The sequence below is a fragment of the Halichoerus grypus genome, chromosome 3 (assembly GCF_964656455.1).
Source record: "Halichoerus grypus chromosome 3, mHalGry1.hap1.1, whole genome shotgun sequence".
Classification (NCBI taxonomy): domain Eukaryota; kingdom Metazoa; phylum Chordata; class Mammalia; order Carnivora; family Phocidae; genus Halichoerus; species Halichoerus grypus.
In genome coordinates this window covers 146,502,370-146,527,388 of record NC_135714.1, presented here as the reverse complement: position 1 = coordinate 146,527,388, position 25,019 = coordinate 146,502,370, and the positions used below count along the sequence as shown (strand labels likewise).

The 25,019-nt window shown below is 39.1% G+C and overlaps 1 protein-coding gene and 1 long non-coding RNA gene across 16 annotated transcripts in view; one reads left to right on the top strand and one right to left on the bottom strand.

Moving 5' to 3' along the window:
- The window catches only part of LOC118531498 (uncharacterized), a 187,994-nt gene that overhangs the window by 119,705 nt on the left and 43,270 nt on the right, over positions 1–25,019 (bottom strand). For 5 of the 14 annotated variants that reach the window (XR_004915237.2, XR_004915233.2, XR_004915234.2 and 2 more), the window contains 4 exons: positions 21,331–21,449; positions 14,949–15,140; positions 14,648–14,831; positions 3,226–3,710 (listed from right to left, as the gene is read on the bottom strand). This is a non-coding gene — a long non-coding RNA (uncharacterized LOC118531498). Of the gene's footprint in view, positions 1–3,225; positions 3,711–14,647; positions 14,832–14,948; positions 15,141–21,303; positions 21,450–22,334; positions 22,485–25,019 lie in introns of those variants that run through there. The other 9 variants (XR_013446565.1, XR_013446566.1, XR_004915231.2 and 6 more) reach the window with 8 other exon arrangements.
- Positions 766–23,908, top strand: AADAT (aminoadipate aminotransferase). 2 transcript variants are annotated; one of them, XM_036085564.2, is made up of 14 exons: positions 766–841; positions 1,248–1,352; positions 1,996–2,164; positions 4,134–4,266; positions 7,771–7,845; positions 12,338–12,547; positions 14,357–14,422; positions 15,738–15,820; positions 16,274–16,370; positions 17,207–17,268; positions 17,535–17,599; positions 19,673–19,779; positions 22,278–22,379; positions 23,332–23,908. In XM_036085564.2, exons 2-14 carry the CDS (start codon positions 1,286–1,288, stop codon positions 23,371–23,373), a joined length of 1,278 nt encoding a protein of 425 aa, XP_035941457.2. In that variant the 5' UTR covers positions 766–841; positions 1,248–1,285; the 3' UTR covers positions 23,374–23,908. The 2 variants fall into 2 exon arrangements, 1 of the variants encoding a protein (XP_035941457.2); XR_013446563.1 differs by lacking the exon at positions 766–841 and adding an exon at positions 20,834–20,871 and having other exon boundaries at positions 900–1,352; positions 23,332–23,383.

Here is a 25,019-nt window from a genome sequence, read left to right as displayed (position 1 = left end):
AGAAGAGAGCCCTTTGACAATATGTCAGTACTCATCCAGGAAGTATTCAATAAATGTTTACTGAATGAATGAGGCCAGTTTGGAATTTGTTCAAAATAAATGACTCTTTTATATCCACCTAGGAATAAAAAAAAAAAAAAAAGAGGGACTGTCTCAAAATCTTCATTCATTAAGTGCTCACACGGAAAACTGCATTCCATTTTGGTGACTCAGGAAGGTGAAATCACAGAGAAAACTGGGGGTAGAGGGGGATGCAAGTGGAAGGTGGAGGATGGGGAGAATTGCTCTGTAAGAAAAGAGGTCCGGGTGCTAGACGCAAAGGGATGAATCTAAGTCCTAAGTCTAACGGAAGTCCATAATGAAAGGTCAGAAAATCCAAGGGGAGGGAAGATAGTAAAATTTGAGGAGACCCTCAGAGTGATTCTTCCAAAATTTGTTTCAACACTCCACCCTCACTCTAAAATGTCCAGATCTTGGAGAAAGTGACGTTGCAAATCATCTGGGTCGCCTGGGTGACTTCCTGGGATAGTGCCTATACCTATACTACGAAAGGTCAGTATGAAACACAACAGTGCCCGAGGGGTGAAACGCGCCAGCTGCTTCGCCAGAGGCCAGGTAACCAACCACCAGCCACAAGGAATTATGCGTACCAGACAAAAGCAGTTTAGGAAGCCCGCTGCAATGGACCAAAGCAGCCACCAGATGGCACTCAAGGATTAGGATCGTGGGGACTTCCGGCGCACCCCCCGCCTCCACCCCCCCCCAGTAGCCCCTCGGCGAGGTCCCAGGCGGGCGCCCAGGGCAACCCAGCTTCTTCCTTGCGGCGACTCCCAGCTGCGAGGTCAAGAGTCGGACTCGCTTTAAATGGACTCAGGCACTGGCCCAGGACTGCAAGTGCCTCGCGGCCGGCCGTCACCCAGCCCGCCCCGCGCCGAGGGCGCTGACCCGGGATGGGGAGGCGCGCGCGGCGGGCGGCCATAGGCTGCGGCGCGGGGCGGGAGGGGGCGAGGCGGGAACCTGCCCCGGCCCCCCCGCGGCGGCCCGAGTGCGCGGGGCGCGGGCCGGGAGTGGGAGCGACCCTGCGTCTGCGGCGCACCGTGCGGGTCGGCCACCGGCCCCGGGCCCGTTCGGGACCCAGACGCTGAGCGCAGCCTCCAGCCGGGGCGTTTCAGCGGCGGGGGGTACAACCGAGGTGGCGTTTCCGGAGTTCGGAGGCACTCCTTGACGCGGCTATTTGGTTTTTCTAGTTTTCAGCTACCGAAGAAGGTGCTCGGGTATCAGAGACATGAATTACGCACGGTTCCTCACCGCCACGAGCGCAGCGAGAAAGCCTTCTGCCATCCGAGTCATGAGTGAGTCCTGGGCCGGCGCCGCTCCTCCGGGCGTGGGGGTTTCTCGCGGAGCCTCCAGCGGCGGTGCCTACGGTCAGCGCTGGCGCGGGTTCATTCATTCAGCTGTGAACGCTCCCAGTGATCCAAGCTCAGCGTGCAAAGCTGAGACAGGGACAGACTTTGTTCTCAGAGAACTCGGGCCGGAACGGGAGGCGGGGAATTGGGTATCTCAGCTGTTGTGGGACACGTCCGTGGAAGAGAGAGGGTGTGCTGTCCAGAAAGGCTCTTCCCTGCAGGATGAGTACATGTTAGGCACGAGTGCACATGTGTGCGGAGTGGGGAGGGCCTGGTAAGGTGGGAAGGAGTGAGCGCTGAAGCCTGGGGCAGGGAGGCGCTAAATGGAGGAGAGGAGGTTTTCTGTGATTGTGGCCCCTTGCTTAACTTGCTCGTCGCTCTGCCTTAGTTGGACATCTCCATTCTTTGGTTCCTCCACCAGTGAGGTAGGTCCAGAAAAAGTCATTTTACGTGTTTATTTTAGATTAGTATTCTATCACTAGAAATTGTTCAGCTTTACAGTTTTATTGAATGCAACATATTGAGCTATCTCTGTTTATGAAAAGTCTTCAATGGAAACGTTTCTTCTTCTCTTCCGTACGTATTGTAGCTGAGACTTGGAGCAGGGCACCGAAATCAGTCATCTCCTTGGCTCCTGGATCACCAAACCCCAATACGTTCCCTTTTATGACTGCTGTTATCACCATAAAAAATGGAAAGCCCATCCAATTTGATGAAGAGATGATGAAGAGAGCACTTCAGTATTCTCAAAGTGCCGGGTACTTATCGACAGATAACATAATTTTGTTCATTTTCATGAGCAATATTCTAATGCCCACTGATAAAGTAACGTGTCTTTTTTAACTGGGTATTCCACAGGTAGGAAGGTTTGGGGAAAAGTTTTCAAAGAATAATTAAGAATAATTAAGAGCAACAGGTTTATTAAATGCTTAACCCTCCTCAGTGACTTCTCCTTGACTTTAAATAATGAGAGGCTTATTTCCTTGTAGAAGCCAAGAGAAGGCATATACCATTGGAGCTGAGACTGGGAAAAAAAAAAAAAAATGATATAGTTAGGGAAAGAGAAGCAGGTTAGGAGGAAGGAGGAAAAGGACAATCCAGAAAGCAGCAAATTTTAAGTCCTGCGGGGGGTGGATTTTGTAGAAATTGTGTTCCCTTAATAGTTGCAGACAGCTATGCAAATACTTTGCCCTCTGTTCAGATGTCTTTTATTTTTTTTAAGATTTTATTTATTTGAGAGAGAAAAAGAACAAGTGGGGGAAGGGGCAGAGAGGGAGAAGCAGACTTCCCACTGAGCAGAGAGCCCAACCAGGGCTGGATCCCAGGACCCCAGGATCATGACCTGAGCCTAAGGCAGATGCTTAACCAACTGAGCCAGCCAGGCACCCCCAGTTGTCTTTAATTTCTTTTTTTTTTAAATGGTACATTTTATTATGCATATTTTATCAAAACAAAAAAGTAGGACTGAGATTTGTACTGAAATATGAAAGGTAGGCCACAAAACAAAACTAGCATAATTCGAGATCTACTTTGTAAAAGGTAACAGTAATCAAAGAAGCAGATCTTTTTTTTCTGATTTTTTTTATTATGTTATGTTAATCACCATACATTACATCATTAGTTTTTGATGTAGTGTTCCATGATTCATTGTTTGTGTATAACACCCTGTGCTCCATGCAGAATGTGCCCTCCTTAATACCCATCACCAGGCTAACCCATCCCCCACCCCCCTCCCCTCTAGAACCCTCAGTTTGTTTCTGAGTCCACAGTCTCTCATGTTTCGTCTCCCCCTCCGATTCCCCCCCCTTCATTTTTCCCTTCCTACTATCTTCTTCTTCTTTTTTTTTTAACATATAATGTATTATTTGTTTCAGAGGTACGGGTCTGTGATTCAACAGACTTACACAATTCACAGCGCTCACCACAGCACATACCTTCCCCAATGTCTATCACCCAGCCACCCCATCCTTCCCACCCCCCACTCCAGCAACCCTCAGTTTGTTTCCTGAGATTAAGAATTCCTCATATCGGTGAGATCATATGATAATGTCTTTCTCTAATTGACTTATTTCTCTTAGCATAATACCCTCTAGTTCCATCCACGTCGTTGCAAATGGCAAGATTTCAGTTTTTTGATGGCTGCATAATAGTCCATTGTATATATATATACCACATCTTCTTTATCCATTCATAAAAGCAAGCTGGAACACATGCTTTATGACTTTCCTAGCTGGTTTTCTTCCAGTGATAAAGGGTAATTTATGGAGTGTCTACAAATTATACTTTATTAAAGTCTTCTTTGTTCTGTAATTGAAAAGTATATTGAAACATAACACGTTATGTATATATGAATTATATGTAATATATACTATAGGTTTTTCTTTCCATGATACAAAGATCTTGAGACTGAACTTCTAGGTAGCCTAGGGAAATTTTCCTAGGAGAACAAAGAATCGATCATGCAGTGAGTGCTCTAATATAAAAGAAAGAGAATAGGCTTTGGAATAAGAAAGATGTAGATTCATATCTCAGCTCATTTAATGAGTCGATTTCTATTAAGTCTGTTGCATTGTCTTTTAAATAGGGTTATTAATATTGGCAAAAAACGTTTGAGGATTTTTAAATTGAATGAATAAAGTGCTTGGCATACAGTTACCATTTAACTATTGTCTAGTATTATTAATGGTTTTTAATACTATAAATTTGAAAATATGTTTTATGCTTTAGAATCCCAGAGCTGTTGTCCTGGCTAAAACAGTTACAAGTAAAATTGCATAATCCTCCCACCATCAATTATCCAACCAGCCAAGGACAGATGGACATATGCATAACATCTGGCAGCCAAGACGGTCTTTGCAAGGTAAGACAGAAAGGAAAGGGAACCCCAAATTAAGAATCAAATACGTTCATAAATATAGTCATCTCTCACCTGACCACAAGAGGGTCATGTTTTATGAGTTACTGGTAGTCTATCTTGTCTTTACTTAGAATTTTAAACAGGGAACTTAAAGACATTCACCAACCGGATTTTTCTTAAATGTAGATCATGTGGTTAATGTCCCAGAGCTATGAGTCATTAAAACAAGATTCCCCTTAAGGAAGTACTCAACTCCTACCAGAAGTTTAATTAATGAGCCCTGCTTAATTTCATCTGGCTTAGAGATTCAGGTTACATTTTGATTTATGTAGTTATGAAGTTTCACTAGGATTTTTAAATTCTTTAGAAAACATATCCTGATACTCCTGAGATGAAATGTTATTCCTTTGCCAGCCTGCTTAGGTCATCTGTGCTCAGCCCTGTTTACATCTGGTCTCCTTGGATGTGCTTCTGTAGATCTAGGTCTGTGTCTGTCCCTGACTTCTCTCTGGGTTAGTTCTGTTATCTCCCTCTCTCTCTCTCTCTCTCAGTTCTCTTTCTCTCTCTCTTTCAGTTATTCCATTGGCCTCTCTCCTGGGTTCCAGCAAGTCCACAGATGTAACCACTCCTGGGGAGTTCCCACAAGAGATTGCACCAGTGGTTCTCAGTCTCATCTGTTTCTTTTTTTCTTTTCTTTTTCATGAATAATTAGTCCTAGATAAAGATTCTCTATATTCAGTCTTCACATCTAGACTAAAAAGGGCTCTTATTTATCTTTTTTTTTAAAGATTTTATTTTTATTTATTTATTTGACAGAGAGAGTGAGAGAGAACACGCAGGGGGAACAGTAGAGGGAGAGGGAGAAGCAGGCTCCCAGCCGAGCAGGGAGCCGAATGTGGGGCTCGATCCCAGGACCCCGATCATGACCTGAGCTGAAGGCAGACGCTTAGCCATCTGAGCCACCCAGGTGCCCCATAGACTAAAAAGGGCTCTTATTTGTCTTAAACCAGAGGAGCTTTGTTTTTCTTTTTAGGAAAATGTGAAAGCTGCAATCTAGTTAGCTTTAATGAATTTTAAATTATTGTGACAGAAAAATGTATTTAAGTAATAAGAATATAATTTTCCTCCCTCTTTTTGTATTTAATTTGGAAAAAAAGGGGAATTAGCTACTGTTTGAGTGTTTACTTGAAGAGAAACATCTGTGATTCTATAGATTAATATGAAAAAAGTTCTTTTTAATTAAATTCTTTTCTTAGGAAGGTATACCCCATGAACTTTTCTCCCAGAACGATGCTCAAGACGATTTCTTCATTATCTTTCACAACATCAGTCATAACAAAGGGAGATAGCATAGATGGCCAGATACACCAATAACTCACTTACTTATAGACATGCTTATTACAGAGGCCTTCGTGGGAATCTGGTTTACTATTCCTTCCAATTTGTTCTCCAAGATAGATGTTATGTTAGGCTCCTTTGTCTCTGTCTACCTCTATTAAATAGTGCTACCAGATAATAAACAGCCCTTCTTTTCATTTAGGATATTTGGCATTTTCATGTTCCCTAATTGACATAGAAAATGTATGTGATTAGGTTTTCATTTGATTTATTGGCAATACACATGCCACCCAAGTAATTTGTTTGGTCCTAGGATGTCCTCTAAAGCCTGAATCACTTAGAAACTTTTCGGAGGAAGATACTGTTTGTCATAACATGCCAAAAGCTCATAAGGAAAAGGTGAAGGGAACATTCTAGGCCAAACTGGAAAACAAAAGCCAGAACGTCTATCTCAATTGATAATGGCCATACTGTTTGTCATGAGATACAGGTTGTTAAAATGATAGGAAGGAGAGGCTTGAACTGATGATTGTGACACACCACGAGGAAAGAAAAGATGATTCCATGAATTATGTAAGATTTCGTCATAATAGACCCCTTTGATATCTATTGTCTAGATCATATTGTCTGCAGAATCTCTGAAGATTTGTCACGCCTGTCCTTAAATATCCTTTCACATTGTTGATCTTCCCATCCTTTCTGAAACACTCTTCTCTGGTTCTCTCAATATCTCATTGGCCCAACTGCCCTGCCTTTGCAGTGCCCTCCTCCTCTACACATCCATCATTTGTCAAGAGTTCTTCAAGGCTCAGTCCTCAGAAACGCTTCTCCCCTTAATCCACATACTCTCCCTGGGTACCTCCATTCACACCCATGTGCTTGATCATATGCTAATAACTTCCAGGCTCCTTCCAAATCCATGTGTCCCATCTGTCTACCTGGCGCCATGACAGGATGTTTCAAAGGCATCTCAAACCAAAACACACTCATCACCTTGTCCCTCTCTGAGAGTTTGTGGTTCTGTTTTTTCAGTGAACAGCATCACTCCCTCTATCTGTCTAGCTCCGTGGCCAGCAATCTAGGAGTCATTCTTCATGTCTCCTCTTCCTCACTCCCCTATAATCCATGATTGTGTTCTGTTGGTTTGGATTTCCTAAATACTTCTCAGTTCTCTCCAATTCCATCATCACTGTCTGTCAGGCTACACCCATATCTCTCCCCAGAACTGCAGCAAAAACATTCCAGATAATACTCAAACTTCCCAGACTTTCCACATATATTCTCACTCATCTTTCATTCTTTCATATTGAAGGCAGAATGATCTTCCCAACATGAATATCTGATAATGTGACTCCCCCTATCCAGCCTCTACCTGAAATTCTTACTTGCCTCATGTGGCTTGAATGTCTATATGGTATTTCTCTGCCTATTTCTGTCTGATCTCACTCCACCCTCCTCTTTATATTTCCCCTTCAAGCCACAGAATTCTTTCAGTTTCTCAAAGTACCTACTGTGATCCTCTATACCAACTCATCACTTCCTCAAGGAAGCTTTCCCAGATGCCCCAAATTCCCTGAATGCCCAAGTCCTCCTACAATGAGCCCTTATAACATTGTGCATCTATACTTAATAGCACTCACCATTGTTTTTAAATATACATTTATTTGAGTAATTATTTGATTAGGGTCTAGCTTTCCCATTGGACTAGTAGCTCCATGAGGATAAGAACCGTATTGCTATGCTCATCATTTTGTCTCCATGCCATACACAGGCTTGGCTTATAGTAAATATTTAATGAATTTTCAAAGAAGGAATAAAAGGCATAAGTGAATTTTAGGAGCCAAACCAGTTATCTTACCCTAGAACAGAGTTTGGGAAACTATGGCTTGAGAGCCAAATCCAGCCCTCATCTAACTTTGTAAATAGAGTTTTATAGGAACTCAGCCACACCCATTGGTTTATATAATGTCTTTGGCAACTTTCTCATTATAGAGGCAGAGATAAATAGTTGCAATGGAGATATTATGGCCCACAAAATATGTACCATCTGGTACTTCACAGAAAATTTACCAATTCCTACTCTAGAATCCTAGTGAGCTCAAACTATAAAAAAGGCATTCTAAGAATGGAAAGAATACTATCCAGACTAACCTATGCTTCTTTTGTTAGGTGTTTGAAATGATGGTTAATCCTGGAGATAATGTCCTCCTAAATGAACCTGTTTATTCAGGAACACTTCAAGCTGTGAGTACACATTTTTATGAAAGGCAACTCTCTTTCTTTTAATAAATAAGAAGAAAACATTACACTTTAGAATTATCTGTCTATGGAAAAATAAAATAGTATCTTCCATCTGTAAACAAGAGCATCTTAAATGATATATGCAAAATATGTTAAATGTGCCCTCTGCTTTATACATTTCTTTTTACAAAGTCTAAATGTATAGGTGCTAAAATTAAGCTGTGCAAAATCACATCCAGCTTTCTTAATATTTCATTTGAAATGCAACTTCATTTACAAAAACTTATTTTTTCATTACTATCTTTTATTACCACATGTCTAAGTATAGTCATATTATATGTCAATTTAATATAACTGTAAACCAATATGGTATAATTAGGACTTTCCACTCCAGTGTTAAATTAATGGGACTATAATGTCCAGAAGGAGGAAGCTGATCGTCTGGCTCTGCTGTGCCCTGCTCAGAGGACAGCACTGAGAAGTAGGTTTGTTTGGGACACAATACTTTAGGATAGCCATGGACTGATTTGTGCAGGTCCTTAGGTTAATAGACCTGGAACCAAAGGGTGGAAACTATAGGGAAACTATTTCAACTCAATATAAGAACTTCCTAGCCGTGAGCCTTTACCTGACTCCTGACTCCCTAAGGAGGTAAAGTGCTGCCCATCACTTCAGGTGCTCAAAGTTACTCTCAACTGTCATCTAACACATTCTAGCTTAAAATAGGGGAATGAATGAGGGGACCTTTCTGTTCTGTTGATTCTAACTTCACAGATGCTCTTTTTTTTTTTTTTCAAGTTTAGTATTATCTTAATTAATATATAAAGCTATTAGCTAGTCTTAATGAAAGGCATATTTTCTCAAAACTCCTAAGACATGAAATTGGATTATAAAAAATGCTTTTCCAGTGAACAATCTGGAAAGGAAATTAAGAAAGCAATTCCATTTATAATAACAGGCAAAAGAATAAAATATCGGAGATTAAACCTAAGAAAAGAGGTAGAAGAGTTGTACATTAAAAACTACAAAATGCTGCTGAGAGAAATTAAGGAAGACCCAAATAAATGGGAAAACATCACCTATCCATCAATAGGAAGACTTAATCTTGTTTAGGTGTCAATACTACCAAAGCAAACTACAGATTCAAAAACAGTCCCTGTCAAATTCCAGTAGCCTTTTTTGCAGAAATAGAAAAGCCAGTTGTCAAATCCATATGGGATTGGAAGGAATCCAAATGGCCAAAACAATCTTGAAAACGAAGAACAAAGTTGGAGGACTCCCACTTCCTAATTTCAAAACCAACTTCAAAGCTATAATAATTAAAACAGTGTGGTACTGGTATAAGGATGGTTGTATAGACCAGTGGAATAGAATTGAGAGTCCAGAAGTAAACCCACACATCTAGGGTCATTTTATTTCAACAAGGGTACCAAAACCATTCAGTAGAGAAAGAATAATCCCTTCAACATAATGTTCTGGGATAACTGGATTTTCACATGCAAAAGAAAGAAATTGGACCCTTGGACCATATAAAAGTTTAACTCAAAATGGATCAAAGACCTAAATGTAAGAGCTAAAACTATAAAATCTTAGAAGAAAACATAAAGGCAAATCTTCGTGACCTTGGGTATGGCACTAAATTCTTAGATATGAAACCAAAAACACAGGCAAAAAGATAAATAAATAAATAAATTGGATGTCATCAAAAATTAAAAACTTGTGTGCCTTGAAGGACATTATGAAGGAAGTGAAAAGACAGCCTACAGAATGGGAGAAAATATTTGCAAATCATATATCTGATAAGGACTTAATATCCAGAATATATAAAGACCTACAACTCAATAACAACAACAACAAAAACAATCTAATTTAAAAAATGGATAAAGGACTTGAATAGAAAATTCTCCAAAGAAGATATACAAGCAGCCAATAAGCACATGAAAAGATGCTCAATATCATCATTAGTCATTAGAGAAATGCAAATCAAAAATACAATGAGATACTCCCTTATACCTACTAGAATACCTATTTTTTTCATGTAAAATAATAAGTGTTATTGAATCTTGTACATTGCTAGTGGAAATGTAAAATGGTACAGCCACTGTGGAAAACAGTTTGTCAGTTTCTCAAAATAACCATAGAATTACCACGTGACTCATTAATTCAACTCCAAGTATATACCCAAAAAGAATTGAAAACTGGAGCTCAAACAGATAATTGTACATAAATGTTCACTGCAGCATTATTCATAATAGCCAAAAGGTGGAAGCAACTCAAGTGTACATCGACAGATGAATGGATAAACAAAATGTGGCATATACATATGATGGAATATTATTCAGCCATAAAAAGGAACAAAGTTTTAACACATGCTACATAATGTTGAAAACATTATGCCAACTGAAAGAAGCCAGACACAAAAGGACAAATATTCTATTACTCCATTTATTTGTTTCTTATATCTAAAATAGGCAGATTCACAGAGACAGAAAGTAAGTTAGAGGTTATCAGGGCCTGGGGATAGGGAGGAATGGATAGTTATTGCTTAATGGGTACAGAGTTTCTGTTTGGGGTGATGAAAGGTTTTGGAAATCAGCAATGATGGATGCACACATTGTGAATGTGATTAATGCCATGAGTCGTACAGTTAAAAATGGCAAAATGTGGGGGGGCCTCTGGGTGGCTCAGTCGATTAAGCATCTGCCTTTGGCTCAGGTCATGATCCTGGGGTCCTGGGATCAAGCCCTGCGTGGGGCTCCCTGCTCAGTGGGGAGTCTGCTTCTCCTCCCCCCTTCGCCTCCCTCTCGTGCTCTCGCTCAAATAAAATCTTTTAAGAAAAAGGCAAAATTTTTGTTATATATCTATTTACCACAATAAAAAACTAAAGTAAAATAATTGCTTTTTCTTAATGATTGGATACTAATTAATAATTATTTACTAAACTCTTTGTATAATGCCTACGAATCTAAAACCAGTGTCTGTGTAATCGGCATCATGCACACATGCACAAATGTTTCCACATACCCAAACAGAAACTATGTGTCAGGCTATGAGATTTGCTAGTAAGCAATATGTGTTTATTTCATGGCCCAATATTAATTTATTCGTGGTAGATGTGCTTTTTCAGCCTAAGAACTTTTAAATTTGTCATAAATTTGTCTGTATTATTCCCACCTAGTACGTAATTCCACATTTGCTAAAAGAGGGTGTGCTTATCCTTTGAAAAATTTTTCTTCTGAGACCCTCACTCAAATTATTGTTATTTCTAAAGTTCCAATGTTTTTCTTTATGTTCATCTAAGAATAAGATTCCCCAAGATTTTGGGTGCCTGGGTGGCTCAGTCATTAAGTGTCTGCCTTCCGCTCAGGTCATAATCCCAGGGTCCTGGGATCGAGCCCCGCATCGGGCTCCCTCCTCCGCGGGAAGCCTGCTTCTCCCTCTCCCACTCCCCCTGCTTGTGTTCCCTCTCTGGCTGTGTCTCTCTGTCAAATAAATAAATAAAATCTTAAAAAAAAAAAAAAAGATTCCCCAAGATTTTTATAAAATTATGTCTATAAGCAAGGCCACTGCTTGTGATTTCAGGCTTAGCCTTTGGTAAATACGGACTACCTCCATACTCCTTGCTAAGCTGCTGCCCTGTTCCCCTCCATGCCCATCACCACCCTGGCCCCCCTGACCCCTCTCCTAAGACCACCCGGAACTTCCCATGATACAGAATTAATGCAGGGGGCCCCCAGGACTCTATTCCAGTCAGGTGCTGTTTCTGATGTACCCATGTTCTACCACCTGTTAAATATTTTGAAGATCACGTCGGCTTGTAACCATTTTAGGTATTAGCATAAAAGATGCTTTCTGTGTTTAACTTTGTCAAGAGAAGCATTCGTTAACGAACATGTACTTTTTGAACCAGTTCTAATTCTAATTCTAAAGCTAATTCAGTCAGAAGAGGCCAGGTTATGCAGTATAACAACCCACCCCAATCTCCACGGCTTACGGCTAGAAAGTTTCTTGCTCTCACACTCTACGTATCGACCACACAGCTTCTCTGTTTCGGGTCATCTCCATCCCAAGCCCCAAGCTGAGAGAAGCAGCCTCTACCTGGAGAATTGCCAGTCTTAGAGCGAAGGGAGACGGGAAATGGAGAGCCACAAGCTGGATTTTAAAGCTTCTGTTTGAACAAACACGCATCACTTCTGCTTGCAGTTCACCGGCCAAAGCAAGACAATATTGCCAATCCTGACATATATGAGCAAGGAAGCATATACTCTTTCCTCTGAGAACTGACAGGGCATATTTCTGAACAATAATGGAACTACCCCAGGGCAACAATAAAATGAGAATATACAACCTCAACCCTTGGAGTGTAGAGATGAGTGCAGTTTTCTATGTTTAAGGGTATAAATGGTAACATTCTTGGTTAGTAGAAGAAGAACCAATGACACATTTTGTGATCATGTCTGAATCTTGGGCTTTTCTTTTTATTTGTGCTCAACAGCTGAAGCCACTGGGCTGCAACATCATTAATGTTGCCAGTGATGAATATGGGATTATTCCGGACTCCCTCAAAGAAGTACTTTCCAAATGGAAACCAGAAAACTCAAAGAACCCCAAGAAAAACACCCCCAAGTTTCTTTACGCTGTCCCAAATGGCAACAACCCTACTGGAAACTCATTAACAAGTAACCGCAAGGAGGAAATCTATGAGGTATTTTAAAAGAATGTTCTGTGGCAATGTTCTTGTTTATTTGACTTTTAAGAAGAGTACTGTGCAAGCTCCCTTTCTTATTTCTTATTATTACAAGGAAGATAGTTTTTAATAAAAGGAAGTCATCTATGCCCAAGGGTCCTAATAAATTGTAACATAAGAAATTATTCCATCCTTAGTTAACTATGAGATTTTTCTTTTCCTTTAATTGATATTTTCATTAAAAAAATAGCATTTTTTACCTAATGTTAAATTTTATGAGGTTATTTAATCAAACCCCGTTTGATTTTCATTATTTTATATTTATATTTTCAACTTCTCTCTTCTCTTTCCTACTCCTTAGCATTTCAGGTTACAAAGAAATTCTTTAAAAATAAGAGGCATGCTCCTTTTGTCAAGTCTCTTTTAGGTACCTGACTACGATGTCTAAACTTTTCACTATAAACATTTTTTTTTAATATCAAACACATACATAGCAGTACAAAAATCTTTGAAAAATAAGAGAGAAATGTGCCTTTTGTAAAGTCTCTTTTATGTACCTGACTGTGCTCCATAGACTTTTGCTACAAATAGCTTTTTAATATAAGTACCAAAGCCATATTAACTATATAGAATGTGTAGTGGAATCATAAAGAAAGATTTCAAACAGTTTCTTTCACTTATTTATGTGTGTATGTGTCAAAATATTGTCTTATTTTTCACATACTCCAGAGTTCTGTCCGGAGTTCTCCTCTTATTTACATACTACCCCCAGATAGTCTCATCCAGTTGTATGGCTATAAATTCCATTCTAAATTTCCCCTGAACTCCGCACTTCTGTTTCCAACTCCTCCATCCAACTTCTGTTTCCAACATCCACTGTGAATGTCTAATGGGCATTTCCAACCTACCATGGCCAAATAGAACTCTTGATTTAGTCCAGCCACACCCAACCTCCAATCCACAACCCCTCACATTCTCCATCGCTGTAAATAGTGCCACTATGAACAGTCACCCTTTATTCCTCTCTTTCCCTTCTCTCCCCCTTCACCCCCTACATCCAACCCATCCTGTGGACTCCACTACCAAATGGATCCAAATCCACCAGTTTCTCTCCTCTGCGCTTACTGTCACCGTCTTCCCAGCCACCACCTTCCTCACTGGTCTACTAGGATAGTCTCCATGCTGGACCCCTGCTGCATTCCACTCTCGATCTCCAGCCAATCATTCTTCACACAGCAGCCAGTCATGTCCTTCCCTCCCTCCTCTGAAATATAAATGTAAAGCCAGTCTCATGGTCCTCCTGTTTACAATCCTCTAGTGGCTTCCCTTTTCAATGAAAATGAAATCCAAATTCCTTCATCTGCCTCACAAAGCTATGTGACCTGGTAGTCTAGTCTCAGGCCTTATTGTCTCTTACCTCCTTCTTGCTGCAGGCCACTTTGTCATGCTCAGCTCTTGTGTTATCTTGTCAGGAAGGGCTTCCCAATGATTCAGCCTGAAACAGCTACCCTCTTTCTCTCTCTCCGTCCCCCTCAGATATCACCCTGTTTATCACCCTGCCTAGCCCCTAAAACCTCCTGTCTAATATTTCTTCTCTTCATTATCCATTGGCTTATGTATATTGTCTTTCAGAACCTAGAATGTAAGTTCCATGAGAACAAGAGCCTTCAGTGAGTGCCTCGTTCATCTCTGTATCCTCATTGTCTAGGAAAGAGGCACTCAGTAGTTTCTTGAATGAATAAATGAATACAAAGAATTATGATTCCAAGTGATTTTCAGCTTAGATAGTTCTTAAGAATTAAATATGCTACTTTAACCTTTTTTTAGCTCGCAAGAAAATATGATTTCCTCATCATAGAAGATGATCCTTACTATTTTCTCCAGTTCAGCAAGGTAAGTGATGATGTGAACTTATTTCACAATTAGAAGATAAATTGTAAGTGATTACACTGACTTGACTTTAACCTGGCTGCTGAGTCAGAGCTAATCTATCTTTACATTGAAATTAAATAAAATTATTAGTAATTTGCTACCATTTCAATCTTTAGTCTTTCAGTTTTATCATGGAATTAATACTTCTCAGGTCTGGTATTACTGCTTTTTCCAGAAATGACTTACCTTTAAAATAGGAGCTAGTGCTCTATACCATGCATTTGGGCAAACAGAGTGAGTCGGGGGCTGATGGTCTTCTTGAACTTCAGATCCTAGTTCATAGTTTTTTAAACATCATACCAGGGATGTGAAGTAGGTGTCAGCTATAATCTCTTGGCAATGGCTGGCTGGAGTGATGTCTGAGAAGGATCTGAAAGAGAAAGATGGTCGTGCTCAGTTAGCAGTGTCCGTTACAGACATAGGGGAAAGCATTACTGGCAGAATGCCACGTATTTACCATCCCTGTCATTGAAGGCCTGGATCTTACCTGCAGAATAAGGGATTTTTAGGTTCTTTTTCACTATATATGCATGCCACTTTCCATGATCACCGTCTCCTAATAGACAGCAGTAGTGGTACAGACTCCCAATGCCTGATTCTTCAAAATCAAACACTTCCTTTATTTGCTCTCGGAGCTGCTGAGAACATCTACTTGGATTCAGTGCTTCCTTTAAATCTACTGAAAAGAAACAAAAATTCTTGATTTTTCTGTATAGTTTGCTGAATATCACGTCTACCTACCTACTCCCTCCCCTCCACACGACCTGGCCTCTTTTCTTCTGTGCATCTCCTTTTGAAGGAAATATTGAGGTCCATACTGCAGATTGACTACATTCCTGACCTTGTTTTGTCTTTCTAGCTGTTCTAAGGATCAGCATTCTCTCTCAAAACAATCCTGAATGCTGCAGGCCCTCTTCATTTTGATCTAATCCAAATGAGTGTTTCTTGAACCCTTCTATTAATCCTGGATCTCAACCTTTGAGCCTTGGAGGGCCCATTTGAGGTTTCCCTAAATTCATAATAATAGCATCTTAAGCAAATGAGTAAATTCTTCTGTATGTTTTTGGCAGAAAAGCTGTGAAGCTAGGCCGGTACTCATAAAAGATCATGCATCTCGGTTTCTTATTCCATTTTAAGGGTTGAGACTAAGGTAACAGAGAAGATGGTTGTGTTACTGCTATCGGAATCTATGCCCTCTCCATTCCCTACACAAAATAATTATACAGTCACTAAACAGAGTTCTGAAACGAACAATATGTGTTTTTTCCATTTCAAGTCCTGGGCACCAACATTTCTTTCCATGGACATTGATGGGCGTGTCATCAGAGCTGACTCTTTTTCAAAAGTCCTCTCCTCTGGGTAAGGCCTTGTGTCTTAATTTATGGCCAGATCTAAAAAAGATAGACTGTACCTGAGTGTCCTTTAGTCCAAATAACTCTCATTTAAGATGCTAGTATTCCTACTTACCTTAAAATATCAGTTTGATTATTAGTAGTAATATATGCCTTTTCTTTCTTTATTCATCTCCAGTAATCAAAGGTATTTGGGCATTAATCTAAAGTTGGAATGGGACTGGTCAGGTTTTGGGTTTCATATATGAAAGAACACATTTCGAAATACTTGGTCAGACTTGCATTCTATTTTAAATGTACACTTAAATTTGAATTTTAAATAACAAGTAGCTAGTTTTATTAGAGTGTTTTAATCGTCTAGGTCCCCAGGTCACAACTCTCTTCCTAATGAAATCAGTATAGTGACATGTATTCATTGTTAACCCAGGATTGGTCTTGTGCCTTTTCTCTTTTTGTGTAGGTTGAGAATAGGGTTTTTAACCGGTCCAAAAGCCTTGATAGAGAGAGTTGTCTTACACACACAAGTTTCAACCTTGCACCCCAGCACTTTTACACAGGTAAGGACAATGTCAGAAATAGGAGGGTTTGGGGTTTTTTTTTAAGCAATCAGAATAGAAAATAGATGTTAGCAAGTAAGCCTGAGTGAAGGTGGCAGGGAGGGAAATCACTGATACAGAATCTCGAGTTCCAATACGGACTGAATTAGAAGATCAGATGCCGTGGATGTTTACTGTAAAAGGCAGATGAGAACTGAATTAACCTAGTGATACTTTGCAGCGTACAGATGTCCCCATGTTTTATCAAGTTGGGGGTTTTTTCCCATATTTTTTGTGTCTGTTATCAACAAAACTTCATTATCCATTTATAACATTTAGAACTGCCATTTTATATAGAAAAATCACTGAAAATATTATACAGCATATATCTACTATGCATTTTTTAATAAATTTAGAGAAGCCATATAGTATGGTAATTAATGGCATGGATCTGGAGCTAGACAGTCTAACTTGAATCCAGGCTCTGTGTCTCACTGACAGGGTGACCTTGGGAAAGTCCATTTAACCCTTGTGCCTTGGTTTCCTCATCAGTAAAATAGAAATGATAGCCTAATTAGGTTATTACAAAGATTAAATTATCTAAAATGTATTAATATATTACAGTAGTTTCTGGCACATGGCAAGTACTACATAAGTATTTGTTATTTTATTGTCATTGTTATTAACATTTATTATAAATCACTGTAAATCTTGATTCAGCTTGTTATATTTTCTTGTGGTGGTTTACAGGTAATCAAGAGTGATTTGCTTTTTATGCTTCGGAAAAAAAAAAAAAAAACAAAAAACATTTTAGAGGGTGAACCATGACGTGTGTTATTGTGTCTTATCTCTTCTAGCTTCTGGTATCACAGCTTCTACACCAATGGGGAGAAGAGGGATTCCTGGCTCATGTAGAGAGGTATTGCATGTTAGCTTCCATATTTTACATAGAAATAGGCTTCCCTTTATTAATTTTCATTGGAATTATTCCAAAATAAAGGAAAAAAACACAATGGTCAAAAGTTTGCCACCAGACAGGTCAAATAAACATGCTCTATTCCTTTTTCAAGCATTCCACATTTTAATCAAGATAGAAAACAGATTCTTATAGACTGGACTCCAGAGCCTTCTGGTTTCTTCAGTCAATGAACCAAATGCATGCCTTTCATTGTGTTCTTCTTCTAGGGTTACTGATTTCTATAGGAACCAGAGGGATGCATTACTGGCAGCTGCAGACAAATGGCTAAGTGGTGAGTGGAGCATCATCCTGTCCTGTGACAGACACCAGCACTTTCATGGGGCGGGGGGGTGGCGGGTAACACTGCACAGTTATTGTTAATAATATTGGGAGATGAAAAACAAGAGTCCAGGAGTATTCTTGTCAGGGAATGTGACCCTATAAGCAATCTCAGAAGTAACAGTCTGCAAACCCTGGCGCTGTTCTATCTATCTCTGCTTTACCTGTCCGCTGCAAAGAATTTGTGGCTTAAAGGGGGGGAAAAGACCTTTTATTTTTTTTTTAAGATTTTTTTATTTATTTATTTGACAGGAGAGAGACAGCGAGAGAGGGAACACAAGCAGGGGGACTGGGAGAGGGAGAAGCGGGCTTCCCGCTGAGCAGGGAACCCGATGCCCCAAAGCGGGGCTCGATCCCAGGACCCTGAAAATCAGCTAGCAATAACTTAAAGCCAAATGATGGCTATACTCAAAAGATTTTAGAGTTACTTCAAAATTTCCCCCAAACAGCAGAGGAATTGTCAAACAGTATGCTCCTTTTCTAATTAGACCATATAAAAACAAAATAGTACAATCTAAGGCAGTTCTCTCATTACAAATTACTTGCATTCTAATCATTAGCATGATTTATCTCTCTAATAATACCTATTGCTAATTTGATTGCAGGATGATTTAGATTTAATTTTCTATTAATGAATTATGTGGTTTTAATTATATCATTAAAAAAGCTTTTGGGGTGGGGCGCCTGGGTGGCTCAGTTGTTAAGCATCTGCCTTCGGCTCAGGTCATGTTCCCAGCGTCCTGGGATCAAGCCCAGCATCAGGCTCCCTGCTCAGTGGAGAGCCTGCTTTTCCTTCTCCCTCTGCCCCTGCTTGTATTCCCTCTCTCGCTGTCTCTCTCTCTCTCTCTCTCTCTCAAATAAATAAATAAAATCTTAAAAAAAAGAAAAGAAAAAGCTTTTGGGGTGAATAATGGTAAACAAAAAAATCAGTTCCTTATTTATCTCATATCTTGTTCCCTATAAATTTCTGGTAAATATAGAATTCTTTTTAATAAGAGTACTATTCTACCACTTTGTACAGTGGAGTTAAAGAACAGGTTCTAGGGGCGCGTGGCTCAGTTGGTTAAGCGTCTGCCTTCAGCTCAGGTCATGATCCCAGGGTCCTGGAATGGAGTCCCGCCTCGGGCTCTCTGCTCAGCGGGGAGTCTGCTTCTCCCGCTTCCTCTACCTGATGCTCCCCTTGCTTGTGCTCTCTCTCTGTCAAATAAATAAATAAAATCTTTAAAAAAATAACAGGTTCTAATCAACAGCAAGTTTTAAAAGATAATTAAAATCAAAATAATTGTCCTTCCTTCTTGGTTTCTCTATCCTAATACTCAATGAAACATAAAGCCTACCAATACTTCTGGAACTCTTGAATTTTCAGTACTTCTTTTCATAATCTATTACATTCTGATAAAAACTCTAATCCACTGGACTTCAAAACTATTGTATAAATGACAGAATTTATTGAAGCACTGGAAGAATCTAGAAGGAGTCGAAAAATCTTCTCCTATAATTGAAAGAGCCATAGTTGGCTTCGGTACGGTTCTAACTAAGGGAAGTAGACACAGGCCTTAGATTCCTTGCACTACCCTAAGACTGACTAAAATTGGAAATATATACTTGAGTCTCCCTCTCTCCCTTCACCCCAGTCACTTATTTTTTTTAAGATTTTATTTATTTATTTGACAGAGAGAGACAGTGAGAGAGGGAACACAAGCAGGGGGAGTGGGAGAGGGAGAAGTAGGCTTCCCACTGAGCCCCACATCAGGCTCCATCCCAGGACCCTGAGATTATGACCTGACCCCAAAGCAGACGCTTAACCAACTGAGCCACCGAGGTGCTGCCCCTACTCTCTTACTTTTGAAATAAACTCAGAACCTCAATTTTCAGGACTCATTAAATTCTATGTTTTAAAAATGCTATCCCCGAAGGAACTTTTTTGGATATACTAGTTGACAGTTACTGCGATTTATGTCATTAATTGATATATTTGATATCATCAAAAATGACTTTAGCAGATATTCTCTTTCTTGGTTTGTAGGTTTGGCAGAATGGCATGTTCCTGCTGCTGGAATGTTTTTATGGGTTAAAATTAAGGGCATTTCTGATATAAAACAACTAATTGAAGAAAAAGCCATTAAGAAAGAGGTAAAATGGGCAGGGGGGGATATACTTTTTCTTTAAAGTGATTTTTCATTTAAAATAAAAATGAAGAGAGGTGTTTATCATTGCCCTCCATCCCAACCCATAATATTTTAATATCAGATGTTATCTGATATTTCTATATCTAATATTTCTAATAATATTGTCTCATTGTTAAAATCATAATAGATTTTTGAGTTACATAATTCTTCTTCTGGTCTACGTTAATGGAAATACAGTCGTTCATCTCAGCTACTGGTTAGTTTAGCGGCTAAGAGCAGAGGGCTTTTTCCCTCTGATTTAAGAAAGTAAAGCATGCTAGCAAACTTGGGAAATTCGTAACAGTATAATGAAAAATGTTCAAGTAGCCCATCATTTCACCACCCCGATTTTGTGGCCATTTGTAGTATATTTTCTTGAAGAGCTCATCTACATGTAGTATTTTGGCTGTGCAGTTATTTTCCATGGTTAAAATTACACAGAAAAGTTTGTATCCTGTTATTTTCACTTAAAATTGGCCTGTAAGGATTTCTTCCAGGATTTTCTTTTTCTCCTTTTGTCCTTAAATCTACTTAGTTATCATTTGGGGGCATTGATTAAGGTGGAAAATCTAAATATTTTTCTGTGTAGCTGTCCAATTTACCCAATAAATTATCCTTTCTCCACGAATTAATGCTTTTGGCACATTTGCCAGTCTTTTGTAAATACTAAGATCTGTTTCTAGGATCGCTTTTGTTTTGAAGCAATAATTACGAGCGAACAGATTGTGTTGATGCAAGCACAGGACCATGCTAGTACATGAGAGATGAGGTAGTTTGGACGCTAGAAAATTGCTATCTAGAGGTTAGACCTGGGAGCTGACTACCTGGACTTCGAGTCATGCATCCTCTCTAACCATCTTACTTGAGGGCAGGACTCACGCTTTATTCATTGTTCTAATCCTACTAATTCTACACAGCAGGTACTTAGTAAATACTGACTTAGTTCAAAGAAATACATTTTAGTATAATAAATCAATGTTGTGTTTTCTTTGCCTTTCTGTCAATGCCATTATCATCAGGATCATTTGATAAGTGGCTATCTGTATGTATCTCTGAGGTAGGTGCTGAGGACATAGACCTCAGGTTTTCTCATAGTTTTTTGGTGCTCTCCATCTATCCCATATATCCTGCTGCATGTAGCCTTTCTTTTTCTAAATAATCTCCAACTTTACAACTACAACCTTAGCCCAGTTGTTCTGGTCATCTTATAAAGAGATTATCACTACTCCCTCCTTCTCTTACAGCTCCTCGCTTATAGTATACACCCCCAGTATTTTCCACTATATTGGGAGAAATGATGGTTTTCATTTGATTATTAATCAGGACAGAAACCCATCTTCTGCCTTGAAATCTCTTCCCCAGAGTGCCCCAAACCATTTCACTCCCAACTCCCTTTACTTTAGTAGGCAGTGCCCAGATGTATACTACATAACAACAATGAATGCTTTTGAATTGCATGATTGTACTACATAACATCTCAAAGACCTACCACAATCGAAGTTTATTTCTGACTCACATAAAACTTTCAAAGATGTGATGTGCAAGCCACCTCTACTCCAACAAGCAATTCAGAGACTCTAGTTCCTTCCTTCTTGTTGCTCTTCAGTCTTCAACACATGGATGATTCCACAATGGCTACAAAATGGAAAGAGCATGATGGATCACACGTGGGGAGATTTTTATGGGCAAGGCCTAGAAGTGGCATGCATCACTTCACATCCATTGGCTAGGATTCGGTCATATGGCCACACATAACGAGAAAGAACCTGGGCAACAGAATATATTTGTACACCCAGGAAACAGAGGGAATGGAGTTCGTAGTTAGTGAGCCATCTGCCACAGTGCTCACATCAAGAATAGCAGTTGTTCACACAACTCCGTCTTGATATACATAACAAACATTTTTATTCATTCACTTTATGTATTAAAATTTCTACCTCCTTTCAGTTCTTTGACTGCACCAATCTTCTTCCCATCTCAAGGCCTTTACACTGTCTTCTCCCTAATATTCTTCACCCACTTTTTGCCTCGGCCATCACCTACTTATCATCCAAGTCCCAGCTTAAAAGCCACTTCCAAATTTGGTAACTTAAAAATGGTCTCTCATTGTTTGAATTTATATAACTTCTTGGTTAACCATTTATTCATGTTTATTACCATTTCTGTTTCTTTTATAAGCTGTCCTTTGCCCGTCAAAGCAGGAATTTGAGTGTTTTTCTTCTTGGTTTCTGTGTATTCTTTAAATGGAGAAGAGGTAGCATTTGCCATATTTACTATAAACATTTTTTCAGGTTCTGTGCTTTTAGTTATGTTATTGTAGGACATACAGACTTTTTACATAAAATGATTTTTCTCATGATTTTTTTAATTGTTTTTAAATATTAAAAGGCTTTCCCCTCTCTGAGATTGGATCTACCTATATTTTCTTTTAGTAATTCCCTTATTTTCCATAAACTCTCTTAGATATTAATGCTTCCCGGAAATGTCTTCTACATTGATAGCTCAGCTCCTAGCCCTTACTTTAGAGCGTCCTTCTCTTCAGCTTCTCCAGAACAGATGGATATGGTGAGTACAATATTCTCTTCAGAGTAACACCAGATATCAATTCTATTTTCTGGTGCATTTGTTCATTTTGTGAGTTATAACATTATTTAATGTCCTCTTGGGTTTCTGAAAAACAGATATCACTTAAAAAGTCATGAATTACTATTAAAAGACACACTTTAGTGGCAACAAATAGACAAAGGCATGAGACCAAGCTGGATTTAAACTCCATCGTCTTCGTGAACTGTTTTCAGACTTACTGAACCGTGCTGGCAGATTATTAGCATGTTATGAAGAAAACTTCTTTCCTTCCTTCATGGAATTAGTATGAGCTAAATTCAGTACAAATTCATGAAAGCCATCAGTCTCTTTCTCAGAAGAAAAATATATCAGCAAGGGTCAAATACAGTAATACTCTTAAATTAATTACAAGTCTGGGTTCAGCCAAAATAACAGGAAGCAAAGAAACAAGTTCCTAAGGACTGCATGTCTGGGAGTCCAAATAGAAGAGTCATAAATTGAACAGTGCCATTAACCTTGAGAAGAGTCTGTACTTGCCCTCACAGATGGATTGGTTCTTGGTGTTCTTTATTTAGTTGCTTTCTCATATCATTAAATATGCTTTACATAAGTTACCTCTGCTTTTACATATGAATAGGCAATTGAAATGATATAGAGTGCATATGCAGGTGGGAGATTATATGAAAGAATAACTTGTGGGGAAAATGGAAAATAATGATCTTGAGGGCTATAAGAACAAACAGAAATCCTGGGAATCTGATATGCTTATATCTACATATATTAGTGAACATTGATGGCATCCTACCCAGATAAAGCTGATGTTAAATTTGACTTTTGATTGCCTTATCTCAACCTAAGATGAATACTCTTTGTTTGAATTTTTTAAAATTATCACAGACTTTTCCTAAGTAGCATCCTGATTTCATTAATTCTTGTCTCTTTTCTATTTCAGGCCTTCCAGAGATTAGCCCAGCTTATTAAAGAATCTTTATGAAGAAATCAAACTCTTTATGAAGAAATCAGAATCTTCCATGGGTTTTTCACATAAATTATTTTTAGCTTTTAGCAGGAAGAAATGATCATTGGCATTAGACTTACAGATTAGATTTCAATAAGCATGTCATATCTGCAGTAATTTAACTAGACAACTTTTAAAGTGCCCTTAAATTCATCAGATTGACAAAATAAATTTATAATTCACTTATACCTTTTGATAAATTTTCACCCTGCAAAAAGTATTTTTATCCTGGATTTTATTGTAAGGAACTCCAGTTGCTTTATGGTTTCCCATAAATTTTCCTTGAAGCTAACATTTTACAATAAATTATTTTGAAAATGTAAGAAAATAAATTAAATTCAAAATGGTATATAATGTGAACTTTTTCTATTTTTAGGAAAATTTAATGAAAGCTTATTGCAAAAAATTGTTAGAATTTGACTATTATAAATGATTTTCAGTAAGAGTACCACAGACATTGTGTTGTACCATAGAAATCCCTTTAAAATAAAATTCTGAAACTAAGCACATACCTAAAGGCATTAGACCTATTCCTTTTTTCTTTTTTTTTTAAGATTTTATTTATTTGACAGATAGAGACATAGCGAGAGAGGGAACACAAGCAGGGGGGAGTGGGAGAGGGAGAAGCAGGCTTCCCACCCAGTAGGGAGCCCTATGTGGGGCTCCATCCCAGGACCCCCAGGATCATGACCTGAGCCAAAGGCAGACGCTTAACGACTAAGCCACCCAGGCACCCCCAGACCTATTAATTCTATATAAGGAAGAGATCAGAGACTTAGAAAAATGTGCTACACTGTATTTTCATAATACTACACAATTCACAAAAACACATTCTTATCAGTTATATCATTTAAATCTGTACATCCCTTTGAGGTACTTAGGCTATACTTTCTAATGATTTTCTTTCTCACCTTTTCAGATCTTTATTCTTCCTATCTGATTATTAAAGTAATATATGCTCACTAAAAATTCTTCAAACAATAGCGTGTAAGGAGTAAAGTAAAAGCTACTTGTTATCTCACCCCCAGTGATAACTGCTGTCAGAATTTAGCATCCATCCTTTTAGATGTTTTTCTATGCATGTGCCTGTTATATGTAAAAGAATGAGATCTCATTACGACAGAGTATCATAAATACCCTGTATTTGCTTTCTATTGCTGTGTAACAAACTACCAGTGTTCCAAGATCCAGTAATCGTTAAAGTTATAAGTTCCTTTAAGGAATTAGGAAGTCCCTGTCGTTTATGACATCTTTTGTGTATACAGGCATACCTCAGAGAGATTGTGGGTTTGGTTCCAGACCACTGCAAAAAAGCAAATACCGCTATAAAACAAGTCAAGTGAATTTTTTCATTTCCCAGTGCACATACAAGTTATGTTTACACTATACTGTAGTCTCTCAAGTGTGTGATTGAATTATGTCTAAAAAGCAACATACATGCCTTAATTTAAAAATACTTTCTTTCAGGGCGCCTGGGTGGCTCAGTCGGTAAGCGTCTGCCTTCGGCCCAGGTCATGATCCCAGGGTCCTGGGATCGAGCCCCGCATCGGGCTCCCTGCTCGGCGGGAAGCCTGCTTCTCCCTCTCCCACTCCCCCTGCTTGTGTTCCTGCCCTCGCTCTCT